This window comes from Rhipicephalus microplus, chromosome 6, assembly GCF_043290135.1.
Source record: "Rhipicephalus microplus isolate Deutch F79 chromosome 6, USDA_Rmic, whole genome shotgun sequence".
In the NCBI taxonomy this organism is placed as follows: domain Eukaryota; kingdom Metazoa; phylum Arthropoda; class Arachnida; order Ixodida; family Ixodidae; genus Rhipicephalus; species Rhipicephalus microplus.
Genome location: NC_134705.1, coordinates 165323823 through 165336267, shown reverse-complemented (window position 1 = coordinate 165336267; position 12445 = coordinate 165323823). Strand labels below are relative to the sequence as shown.

Sequence of the window (12445 nt, the reverse complement as noted above, 5' to 3'; positions counted from 1 at the left end):
TTACATAACGGCCTTATCTTGTCCAGCTGAGCTAAGGTTATCCCATAAAAAAACTCATACATGCGCAGTTCAAATTTGTGCACCCTATCGCAGACTAAGCTTGATTTTTATGTTTTTTCCCAGACTACTTCACCTCCAATGCCCAAGCAGGGAATAATATGATTATTTATCACCGACCTGTCTACCTTTCCTGAGTTGGCCCTAAAATTTCCGGCTTGGCATAGCCTATTTCACTAGCCCACGCGCGGTACTTACACTGCCGCTTTTCTTCCCATCGCTGCTACACAATACGTATTTTATTGTTATGGTGTCTCACTCAACGCGCTTTGTTACATCAGAGTCCTTCAATACTTTTCTGGTCACGAAACTTCTCCGTAACGCTATGGGAGAGCTTCATATGGGGATCAAAGCTCCCGCGCGGTGGCGCTACGAGTCTGGTGAAGGCGGCTTGGACGGCGGCGGCCGCATTTGCAGCGTTTGCAGTGCGTTGGAGCGCGAGCTTACTGGTTTGTTTGTTGTGTGGTATAGCTGTCTACACTCATCACGGACGGCAAACTATGTGAACTACCATGCCTCTGACGTGCTGCGTACCTGGTTGCCGCTCTGGCTATCGGAGTTGTACAGAAAAAGCTTCGCTGTTCTGCCTCCCAAGCGACCGCGAACAACGCGACAGGTGGAAGCGAGCCATTCCACGACAGGAGACGGGCGCTTTCAACTTCGAGTCGAAGGCCGTTCGTGTGTGCGAGAAACATTTCGACACCACGGACATTATTCGAGCCGATGAGTTCAGAATAAGTGGACAATCTGTGCTTCTGCAGCGCGAGAAGCCTAAGCTCCGCGTCGGTGCCATACCCCGGATATTTGAAAACCTGCCGGCGTATCTTACGAAGCCCAAGCCACGGTCGCGCTCACAGCGAGAAAATCCGCCTGCAAAACGTCGTCACGTTTCGTCGCCGAACAACGATGGCACTGCAGCTTCTGTGAGCTCCAGCACAGAGCCCTGCGATCCTGAAGCAGCCGGAGATGATGGTAAGCCTCCATTGGCGTTGTCTTGTTTTCTTGTTTCACTATGTTGAGAGCATGTATTGCCTGTGTGCTGCGTGATGTCGCATTATATTGATCCATATTTCTTCGTTTGACAGGTGGAGTGATAAGCACTGGAAGCTGCACAGAGATGGCATGCCAGACAGAGGGAAATGTCTGCTCCATCTCAGAGCTCCACGCAGTTAAAGACCAGCTTCGAAGCACTAAGCAGCAACTTCGTTTGTGCCAAGGGAAGATTGCGAAATTGACAGTGCAAGCGAATAGGAGCAGAAGATCGCACCAAGACGTTCAGAAGCTTTCGGCTCGCGAGAAGCTCATTTTTGACCACTGGCTCATGAAAGCCAACGCGAAGTCTGCAACAGCTGCGCGGTAAGTTCCAAATACCCCATCACACACGTAACATTGCTATTGGATTGCCCCTTTTGCGTTTGAAAATGTTATCTTAAGGTGTAGCCTTCATTTATTCATCATGTATTTGTATCTGTTGTACCGCAAAACAATATGCTATTGAGGCAGACATTGGTTTGGCCGTTTTGTGTAGTGTTATTTCTAATTTCGGGAAAAATTGCAGGTTTGTTTGGGCAAATATACTTTCTTCAGTTTTTATAACACCATTCTCATTATTTTTTGCTTTGCATGAATAGTTTCCAACACGCTCATTGTGGAAAACAAATTTGCAATTCATTCTCTCCAGGTACAAAAAAGAGTGGATTTATGACTGCTTGCTGCTAAAGATAAAGTCCACAGCAGTCTACACTTTTCTTCATGAAAATGAATTTTTGCCCCTTCCAAATCCCCGCACCCTCTATGGCTACCTCAGAAATCTGAAAGCTGATTTTGGCTTCGACAGCACTTTGTTCACGGTTCTGTGTGAAAAGCTAGAAGCAGTTCCAGAAAGAGAGCGTCGAGGTAAGAAGCAGTACTCATTTTTATAATTGTATTATATTCAGCAGCGCAATTGAGACAAGATGTTAACCTACCCAAAACTTTCTAGGATTGCTCATGTTCGATGAAATGAGCGTTAGAAAAAGCGTCCACATTCGCGAGTCGGACATGGCACTGCTGGGCAAGGTGGATTTCGCCGAACACACACGACCAGGTGACCATGGCAAAGACGGCGACCACGTGCTGGTCTTTCTGTTTCGGCCTTTTCTGGGAGGGTGGTCACAAACTGTGGGCACATTTTGTGCTTCTGGTGCTGCCCCGGGATCAATCGTGGCGAAGCTCCTTTTGCAGTGCATTGTTCACCTTACAAACGCTGGTGTTGTTGTTGACGCAGTGACCTGCGACAACTCCACATCAAACCAATCAGCCTTGAGATCTCTGGGTACGTCTTTTCAAATTTTATTTAGCTGTGGTTAGTGATGTAGTAGAAAAACAAGTGTACTATTAAACTGTTTTTCTCTCAAGGTGTCAACGGGGACATGCACAAGCTTCAAACGTGTTTTGAACACCCGTGTGAGCCCTCAAAGCAAGTCCACGTTGTAATTGATCCACCGCATATATTTAAGTGCATCAGAAACAACTTGCTCAAAGTGGGCAAGTTTTTGGTAAGTAAAAAAAAGTGTCATGTAAATGCCTTGACCTGTGCATAAACTATTCAGTTTAAAAAAAAATTGTCACTTGTCCTTATGTTGCAGCTCCCTCAAGGACAGGAGGTGTTCCACTGTCACTACAAGGACTTACTGGACTATGAAGAAGAACAGGCTGGACTCCGGGCTGTACCGAAGTTAACGAAAGCCCATATTTTCCCCAATGCGTTCCAAAAGATGAGCGTGAAGTTGGCTGTCCAGGCAAGTCATGCACGCAGCTATGTTCAGTGCAAAGTGTATTTCAAAAACATCTGCTCACACGTTTTGGGAAGTAAACTTAAAATCCTTTTTTTCCACACATTTTACAGCTGTTCAGTGAGAGTACTGCTTCGGCCATGGAGTTTTATAGCGAGCAGGAAGACTGCAAGAAGCTCCATGGGTCGGCTGCAACATCGCAATTCACAAGAACATTGAACAAGCTGTTCGACTGCCTGAACTCTCAGAGGCCAGACCATGTTCGATTCAACGAAGCACAACACATTGCTGTGAGATTATTACATGTGTTATGAAGTGTTTTTAGTGTACTATAGATGAAGCATAATTTTATTCCAGGTGTTGAAGGACAGCATTGCATGGCTGGACAACTGGGAGAAATACATCAAGACATTACCGACCCAGAGGCAAGTCTGCTTTCTGAGTAAGCAGACATGTGGAGCCCTCACACTGACACTGCATAGCTCAGTTGCACTCATCGAGAGCTTGCTGTTGTCTGGGTTTCGTTACGTTCTCGTTGGGAACTTCGGACAAGATCCTCTAGAGGTAAACATGATGACTTTTATGTGTATAAATGTGCTATGAATTTCTCATTGTTGCGATAACTTGATTTTTTCTTTCTAGAGGTTTTTCGGCATCGTCAGGCATGTTGCTGGTGACGGAGGGCAGCCGACTGTGCAACATTTTTTGTTCATCTATCGGATGCTCTCTGTAAACAACCTAGTTCGGCCGCCAAAACGGGCCTCGGTCGAGGGAGATGGACCCCAGCTGTTGCTCAAGCTCCAGGGCCTCTTTGACAAGGGAAAACCTGCCTCCAGTCAGGTAACCTGCCCCTTGCTTTTATTTATTAGCTCTAGTTTCTTTTTTTCAGGAGCAGTTTCACTACACAAATGACTAAATAACCAAATGAAACATAATGTGTTTTTGCATTTACGAATCTCAACTTATACATTGAAAGATTTGAAACTTGGAATGTATTTTGCAGATTGACATGTTGGCGGTCCTCTTTGATGACGTTCTTGAGGAGCCGGGAGAGGCAGTGAACAATGCATCCGTGCCTGACGTTACGCTCTCCACCAAAGAGTGCATTCTTGATTATCTTGCCGGTTACGTGGTAAAGAAGTTTTCAACGATAAGCTGCACTGACTGCGTGGGAACACTCAAGAGCCAGACAGCTCTTGAGGCTCTTGAGCAACACTCAAGAGCCAGATACCTGGGTGGTTAAAATTATTCCGGAGAGCTACACCAGAGTCCTTCAATGCTTGAAGGACTCTGGCTACACTACGGCGCGCGCCCGATTGCCTGCATAGCGTCAGCGCGTTAAACCTCATAACCAAGTAATCAATTAACTTCTCGTTTTGGTGGGACGAGTGTGTCAGACACTGACCATACGAGTTTTTCTGTTGACACCCTATACCTATGTTGACAGCCGGGAAAGTCGCTCAAGTGTGTAGCATTTACTCCTACGCGCGCTCATTATGCTGCTTCCATTTGGTGAGCGTTTTTCTTCATCATGTTGATGCTCACTTTCCAAACCTAGGTTATTTTTGTACATTATTAGCGCGCTATAAAATCGCGCAGACACAGTGCTAACCCAACGTGCTGTATGTTTGCACACCTATTTGCTAAGCGCAGCATGTCGCCCAGGGCTGTATATTGTGATGTGTGGTGCGCGTTCAAAGTGCGCGCCTTCGAAAAGTGCGCGTCACGGAAAAAAAAAACAAAAGGAGAAATACCAGAGTGCACGTGCGGTGCTGCTTAAACAAGAATGACGACGTTAAAGAGCGTCAAGCACGAGGATGCGTGGCAGGACGTGAAGTAAACAAAAGGTAAAACATCCAATGGGCAGCGAACACGGAGATTTCAAGGCCCAATGGCTTGACACCACGAAACAGCAGTATCTCCAATGAGAACGAGACAGGTGGGCCAGAGCTGAAGCAGGAGCCTGGGGAGACCAGAGCAAGGGGAATTCGAGGCAGGCAGTGCAAGCGGAAGGTCGTCACCGGACCGGGCGCTGAAGATGGGCCGTTGGGTTCCGGACCCGAGCCTACAGGACTTCCACCGGCCGGGGCCTCCTGCTGTCGGGTTCCCGCTCCAAAGGACCGTGACCATCCGGTCCTGAACTCCTTTCCAGAGCCTGCGGACTTCGGTTCCGGCAGGCGAGCTACAGCCGTCGGGCTCCGGGCCCGAGCTGTGCGCCCAGCTGCTTGACTAGGTCGACCCTAGTTCCCGGACGCGTCGCCACCAGCCTGCGTTCTCCCGTCTCCGACGTGTCCACGCTCCTCAAGCCGAAACCATCACGATTTGGTAGGGCTTTTCGACGTGTCGCCAGCAGCCAGCGTTCCCTCGTCCTCGTCCAGCCCACGCACTGACGCAGGAGTCACGGCGTTCCGGTTTCTCATCACCGCCGAAAACCAACTTGTGGGTGAGACTGCACCGATACTCTTGCGCTACTCCCATCACTCAGCCTCTTTCGAACGTTAGGTTTAGTTACTGACTTTGAACGTTCTTGTTGGGTGTTTACAGATGTGTTTCGTCATGTCCAGTCAACTGTTTATTAAGTGTTTTGTTTTGTGAGGAATCTTTGCCTTTTTACTTTTCAATTAAACTTTTTTGTGTGTTTCTTGGAAACCGAACGGCTTTGTCCTTATTAACAAAACTCTCTGAGGCTCAGCCCGGGAGAAAAACAAATCAGCAACAAGAACCCTGCATCACAAATTGGCGTCCGCAGCGACAGGACAAAGTCGTTTGTTTTTCCAGTAGATTTTTTTGACGCGGTTAACACGATGACGAACACGTGGGAGTTAATTGAGTTGGCGGATAAAATGGGACTGACGGGAGCGGAGTTTAGAGTATGGTACGAGGAGCGGATGGAGAGGGAGCGTGAGCAACGGGCTGCAGAACGAAAGGCGGCGAAGGAAAAGCTTGAATTGGTGCTTAGAGCTAAGAAGGAGGAGCTAGAGCGCGTAACGCGTGAAAATAAAGTGTTGCTAGAGCGTCAGACACGCATACTGAAGCAGCAGCTCCAATTAGAGAGGGTGGACTTCGAGCGGCGACTCGAGCTTGCGATGGCGAAAAGGGGGCAGCTGGCGATGCAGAAGGTCGAGCAAGCGGTGAATGTTTGCTCCGATAGCAGCGTTTGCTGGAGGGAAGTCGATTCCTGCAAGGTTGGCCTCGAGCCTCGCGACAGCCTTACTTCGGAGCGAGAAGCTCAGATAGAGGAAGGCAGAGAGGTGGACAGCCAAGAAGGCAGGAGTCATGAGGAGTTTGTTGAAGCGACGGAAAGCTCCTCTGGCTGGGAACATATTACTTCCGTTAGCTGCTTGGGGACCTCTGAGAGGCCAAGCACCTATGAAGAAGAGCGCCTGGATATGGGCGACCTAGAAGCTGTGGAAAATGTTGTGGAGCAAAGCTTCGATAGCAGGGAACAAAGACGCTCCATTCAGAATGAGGTGTGTATCAGAACGTCACAGAGGCCGAGCACATTTCGGGAAGGGGTAGGGCTACCTCTCAATAGCTCCATGGAAGGAGCGCTAGAACGTCATTGGGAAGATGGCAGCGAATGCCATGAAGGCTCTGATATAGTGGCCACTGATTGTTTTGTACCGACAGAGGTAGCAGCAGGCACCACGTCAATGGTCCTAGACCATACGTATATCTCACTCAGAGAGAGAGGGGATTCTAGTTCACAGGATAGCGTAACTGCTATTTGTCCGAGAAAACACGATGGGAGTGCTGAAGCACTCTTCAAAATAAACAGTATCGAATCGGAGGTGGGCTCGATGGTAGGTATGGAGAATGCCAGACAGGGTCTTGAACCTGAGAACGTGATTGGTTTTGAACCTATAATTAAGTCCACTCAAGATGAGCTGTATAATGACCGAGCACAACGGCATCCCTTCTCAAGAATCCAGGAACCTCACACGCTTGTCGGAGCGTTTGGGCTTGCTGAGGGCACCCCGAGCTTGTGTTCATTAGATGGTGAACTAAAAGAAAGCATTTGTGTGAGAGAGTGTGGCATTTGGACATTCGTGTCTCAGTGCGTTTCGTGTCGACGCCGACGGCTCGAGACCGCGCCCTGTTCCTCTGTGACCGGTAAGCGTTCATGTGGCCGGCGGGGGCGCAGACACGCGTTTCAGCGAAAGTGCATAAAAGCATGTTTGCCACAGTTACTTTCGAAACGTGCGAGAAGGGCAGTGCGTCTGGTTTGGGACGCGATAACCTGAGTGTAGGGTTAGAAAACCGGTAGCTCTTTCTGGACTTCGACTTTTAGATGCGGACACAAGTAGCTTTGTCCATAGTCGATTTTGTAGTAAAAAGGTTTATTCCGGGTTTCAGAACTTTTAAATGCAATTGGGTGAATCTAAAGTTTCAGTGTGGACATTTGGACGATGTAGCGAACTGTAGCCCGGTGATGTGTTGAACTGCGTGGTGCAAATATGTGGTTTAATTGTGACGTAGTGCAGAACGCGCACTCATCGGCAGTTTTTTTTTTTCTAAAAAAAAAAAAAAAAAAACTTGAATAAAAGGGGGGCGTATGTGATGTGTGGTGCGCGTTCAAAGTGCGCGCCTTCGAAAAGTGCGCGTCACGGAAAAAAAAAACAAAAGGAGAAATACCAGAGTGCACGTGCGGTGCTGCTTAAACAAGAATGACGACGTTAAAGAGCGTCAAGCACGAGGATGCGTGGCAGGACGTGAAGTAAACAAAAGGTAAAACATCCAATGGGCAGCGAACACGGAGATTTCAAGGCCCAATGGCTTGACACCACGAAACAGCAGTATCTCCAATGAGAACGAGACAGGTGGGCCAGAGCTGAAGCAGGAGCCTGGGGAGACCAGAGCAAGGGGAATTCGAGGCAGGCAGTGCAAGCGGAAGGTCGTCACCGGACCGGGCGCTGAAGATGGGCCGTTGGGTTCCGGACCCGAGCCTACAGGACTTCCACCGGCCGGGGCCTCCTGCTGTCGGGTTCCCGCTCCAAAGGACCGTGGCCATCCGGTCCTGAACTCCTTTCCAGAGCCTGCGGACTTCGGTTCCGGCAGGCGAGCTACAGCCGTCGGGCTCCGGGCCCGAGCTGTGCGCCCAGCTGCTTGACTAGGTCGACCCTAGTTCCCGGACGCGTCGCCACCAGCCTGCGTTCTCCCGTCTCCGACGTGTCCACGCTCCTCAAGCCGAAACCATCACGATTTGGTAGGGCTTTTCGACGTGTCGCCAGCAGCCAGCGTTCCCTCGTCCTCGTCCAGCCCACGCACTGACGCAGGAGTCACGGCGTTCCGGTTTCTCATCACCGCCGAAAACCAACTTGTGGGTGAGACTGCACCGATACTCTTGCGCTACTCCCATCACTCAGCCTCTTTCGAACGTTAGGTTTAGTTACTGACTTTGAACGTTCTTGTTGGGTGTTTACAGATGTGTTTCGTCATGTCCAGTCAACTGTTTATTAAGTGTTTTGTTTTGTGAGGAATCTTTGCCTTTTTACTTTTCAATTAAACTTTTTTGTGTGTTTCTTGGAAACCGAACGGCTTTGTCCTTATTAACAAAACTCTCTGAGGCTCAGCCCGGGAGAAAAACAAATCAGCAACAAGAACCCTGCATCACATATATACCGATTTAAATCTTGTGCTAGTTAAATCAAATGCAGGAAACTGCAAAGACTACTCAAAAGTCGAAAACGCCAGATGTCCTCCTTCTCAAAGCGAGAACGTAGCGGCCGTGACTACCGCAACGAACGAACGCTGCAACATATACGACTCAGTAACACGCGTGGCTTTTCCTCTATTTCACAGCTAAGCTAAGCGTCAACTGAATCAAAAACACGCACACTTCGCTCGCGTCACTCGCGTTTTTACAGGTCGCGTTTTTACAGGTGGAAATGAAGAGCAGATGAAATTAGGCGCATTGCCGACGGAGAAACAGCCGGCCCGCAAGCGTCGCCGGCCGCCGGCGAAGCCTTCCCGCTAACAGGGGCGATCCTAGCGGCAGCTTTTGTCCCTGAATGAAACTTCGGCCGGAGTTTCGTGACCAGAAAAGCATTGAAGGACTCTGGTTACATTTTCAACTTCAAGCTGTGTACTCTCAGATAGGACACTTCGTTCTGTTTCCCGGATATGAGTAAATAATTTTACCATTGAAATGCCGGGTCATTCTTTCTATCTATCAGCTGTTTTTCAGGTTTGTTAGCCTCTATTCAAAACAAATTTTGAGATCGCTGAAGTTGCTACCGAAATCAGTACCACCATGCGTCAGCACATCGTAATGTGAAGTACAGTCTGAGTTCATTATTTTTACATAGTGCTATTTTAAGCCGTAAGGTAAAACATAGGGTAACCAAACCGTTGTTTAAAATAGGGCACTTTTCACCAGGACATAGAGTAATTTGCGAAAGTAATTGGCAACACTGCCGCGAGCTTGCCATACAAATCATAGTGCATATGAAATGTTCTAATTTCCATATTACCACTTGTCATTCATGTTGGTGATGCATAAATTTGCCATCATACCAGTTTTTCGATACTTAGTGTTGACCAAATGGACACAGGAGCACCATGGCCCTGTCGTGCAAATGATGCCGTTCATAATAAAATAGTCATAATCTTTATGAGATGACTAATCATTAATATTCATTGTACAGCCATGTTATGCCACACCAGTTTCGGTAAAAATACCATCAATGATACGCTCTGCAGAACAAAGTCGTAATCGGCAAGACCACCATAACAGACAGACAGACAGACAGACAGACAGACAGACAGACAGACAGACAGACAGACAGACAGACAGACAGACAGACAGACAGACAGACAGACAGACAGACAGACAGACAGACAGACAGACAGACAGACAGATAGATAGATAGATAGATAGATAGATAGATAGATAGATAGATAGATAGATAGATAGATAGATAGATAGATAGATAGATAGATAGATAGATAGATATGCTGAGAGTCGCCGAAGTTTGCTATGAAATGCTTCGCATTTAAAAGTGGTAAACTCGGTACTCTGTGCGTTTAGAAAGTGGGTAACAGCTTAGAGTACTTGGTACTCTACTACCTGAGAGCATAAAGCCATCCTGTGGGCCTTGCCCAAAATGCATCACGACGACCCACGAGTAAGCATGTGTTGAGGAAAAGTAGTCAACGATTTGGTACTGTATTATAGGACAGCTGAAAGCCGTCCCTCGGGACTCACACTTGATGAGACAGTGGGCTTAACAAAAAACTGGTGAACAATTTAGAGTCCTTGGTACTCTACTATGGGAGAGCATTAGGCCATCCCGTGGGCCTGTGATACACAAAGAACGATTACTAATTGAAGGCAGTTGACGAAGAGCTGCTGGTTGCCAGCACTATCAAAGAGGTACAAACATTTATACGCGAATGAACGCGCGTCTCAGTTTATGAATGCGTGAGACTCTCTTTCATATCCAAGTTATGCTGTGGAATAAAAATGCTTTTGAAGCGTATTTTTTGATAATTCTCGTTAACGAGCACTGCAGGGTATATTGCAAGTGCTTCAAACTGCCATTATTATATGTGAACGCCCCCGAAAGTTCTGTCTATTGTGAAACACACAAAATAATGTTTCTTTTTTTATTCATTGGCTAACTTGGCTGAGGGCAAGGAGTCACTGGTCGTTTGTCAGCCCATGTGAAAAAAAGTCTCAAACGAGGAACGAGGGGTTGTATTTGTTGACGCGGCTTCCTACGCCAATGGGGAAGCTTTTGTCGCAGTGGCGGTTGATGGGGCTGGTCATGTCGTCAACTCAGCGACAGTCAGAACGAAATACCCAATCATTCTGGAACAGGTGGCTATATCGCCTTAGCACTCAAGATGGATCACATTGAAGTCGTCTACAGTGATTCCATGGCAGCACTACGGGCGTTCGCCAAGGGGACGGTCTCTGAACAAACGCTGAGAATACTGCAAGGCAAGAACATAACGCATCATCTTCTGAGTTTGTTCCCAGCTCACCTTGGGCAAATCAACGATTCCCCTCCCAATTTCAATGAAGCAGCACACGAGGCGGCGCGAGAACTCTCCAACCGCGCCTCCCCGGGGATGCGTTCTACCGGTGAAGGGGATAACCGGGAAATTCTTACAACATATTGACGTAAGGTAGGCTGGCAACTATAGTAGCCAGCCTCTGAAGAGGACAACGAAGTAGTTCTGTGTGCGCGTGCTCTGGTGTTTGCGTTTCTGGCCCTTGGGTTGCGAAAGTAAACGCCCTATTTTGTACCTGCGTGCCTGTGTCTTTGTGACATTTTCTGGTGGAAGTGCTGGGTACGGTAGATGATAGGGTCCCCTGAGTGCACCCCTGACGCAAGTCCATCGAGTATCTCAGCCGAGCTTACCCCTGTGCACGTACGTTCCAGCCGTCGTCTCCAGGGACTCGAGCCACAGCACGGTTTGCTGCCTGAACGTCAGAGGACTGTGAATCAAACACCGCCTAACGTCACCGCGCCAGCACCAGCGCACCTGGTTATCAACCAGCCCAAGACGCCGAAGACATTTCACGGAGCTCCTTTTGAAGATGCCGACGACTGGCTCGAGCATTTCAACCGGGTCGCCGTCATCAACGATTGGACCCCAGAGCGTAAGCTACGCTATGTGTACTGCTTCCTGGAGGACTCCGCGAAAACGTGGTTTGATAACCATGAAGCAGCGCTTACGTCATGGGATGAGTTTCAACGGCAGTTCCTCAAGGCATTTGCCCGAGTGGACAGGAAAGAGACAGCGGAGCGTGCTATAGAGGCAAGGGTTCAAGGCCCTAACGAAAGGGTGACGACCTACGTAGAGGACATGGATCGGCTTTTCAAGCGTGCGGAGCCCTCTATGTCCGAATCCAAGAAAGTTCGCCACATAATGCGTGGTGTTAAAGAAGAGATTTTTGCCGGCCTGATTCGAAACCCGCCTGCGACACTTTCAGAGTTCCATGAGGAAGCCACTGCCATGGAGAGGGCCCTTCAACAGCAAGCCAGGCAGTGTAACCGTGGTGTAAACCCAAGTGAGGTCACTTCTGTCACTCTCGGCAATAACATCAGCGCGTTGCGAGAGCTTATCAGAGCTCTCATTAAGGAAGAGCTACAAAAGATGCAGGTGACTGCTTCACCTGCAGAGCAGCTCTCCATTGCGGAGATGGTACGCGCCGAGCTACGGCAAGCCGTTCACGCTCCCCAACCATCCGAGGCGCCACAACAGAGGCACTGCGTCGAGATGAGCTACGCGGAAGCAGTGCGACGTCCTCCATCGTGTAGTTCAACCAGCGTATTTTACCCCAATGAGCGACACGCTCAGCAAATGGAGGTAGTCTTCCGCCCTCGCAGCTCACCGTCGATCGCCGAAGCAAGACAGAGAAAGAGTGACATCTGGCGTACACCCGACCACAGGCCCCTTTGTTTCCACTGCGGGGAAGCCGGACACGTCTACCGAACATGTCCATACCGTCGTGTGGGTCTCCGTGGATTTTCGCCTAATGCCCCTCGTCCACGACCTTGCGAGCGACCACAGGAAATAGAGAGTTTCATCTCGAATCATCGCAGTATCGAACATCGGTCACAAGAGCCTCGCTTGTCGTCGCCTGCTCGCTACAGGTCACC

At 48.8% G+C, this 12445-nt stretch overlaps 2 protein-coding genes across 2 annotated transcripts; both read left to right on the top strand.

Annotated features, from left to right (window-relative positions):
- Nucleotides 1-569: 569 nt before the first annotated feature.
- On the top strand, nucleotides 570-2536 carry LOC142766072 (uncharacterized). The gene is made up of 4 exons (XM_075867903.1): nucleotides 570-1029; nucleotides 1143-1413; nucleotides 2324-2371; nucleotides 2455-2536. Exons 1-4 carry the CDS (start codon nucleotides 570-572, stop codon nucleotides 2492-2494), a joined length of 819 nt encoding a protein of 272 aa, XP_075724018.1. The 3' UTR covers nucleotides 2495-2536.
- A 12-nt stretch (nucleotides 2537-2548) lies between these two features.
- On the top strand, nucleotides 2549-4074 carry LOC119160772 (uncharacterized). Its single transcript, XM_075867902.1, has 5 exons — nucleotides 2549-2594; nucleotides 2685-3121; nucleotides 3189-3395; nucleotides 3474-3671; nucleotides 3835-4074. The coding sequence occupies exons 2-5, from the start codon at nucleotides 2972-2974 to the stop codon at nucleotides 4072-4074; spliced, it is 795 nt and encodes a 264-aa protein (XP_075724017.1). The 5' UTR covers nucleotides 2549-2594; nucleotides 2685-2971.
- Nucleotides 4075-12445: the final 8371 nt, after the last annotated feature.

Bases quoted from the DNA above. Each gene is read 5' to 3' on its own strand.
- LOC119160772 (XM_075867902.1), top strand. From the start codon at position 2,972: ATGGAGTTTTATAGCGAGCAGGAAGACTGCAAGAAGCTCCATGGGTCG. The intron at 3,396-3,473 runs GTAAACATGATG...TTTTCTTTCTAG, and splicing joins TCGGACAAGATCCTCTAGAG to AGGTTTTTCGGCATCGTCAG. The intron at 3,672-3,834 runs GTAACCTGCCCC...TGTATTTTGCAG, and splicing joins GAAAACCTGCCTCCAGTCAG to ATTGACATGTTGGCGGTCCT.
- LOC142766072 (XM_075867903.1), top strand. From the start codon at position 570: ATGCCTCTGACGTGCTGCGTACCTGGTTGCCGCTCTGGCTATCGGAGT. The intron at 1,414-2,323 runs GTAAGTTCCAAA...TTGTTGACGCAG, and splicing joins AAGTCTGCAACAGCTGCGCG to TGACCTGCGACAACTCCACA. The intron at 2,372-2,454 runs GTACGTCTTTTC...TTTTCTCTCAAG, and splicing joins ATCAGCCTTGAGATCTCTGG to GTGTCAACGGGGACATGCAC.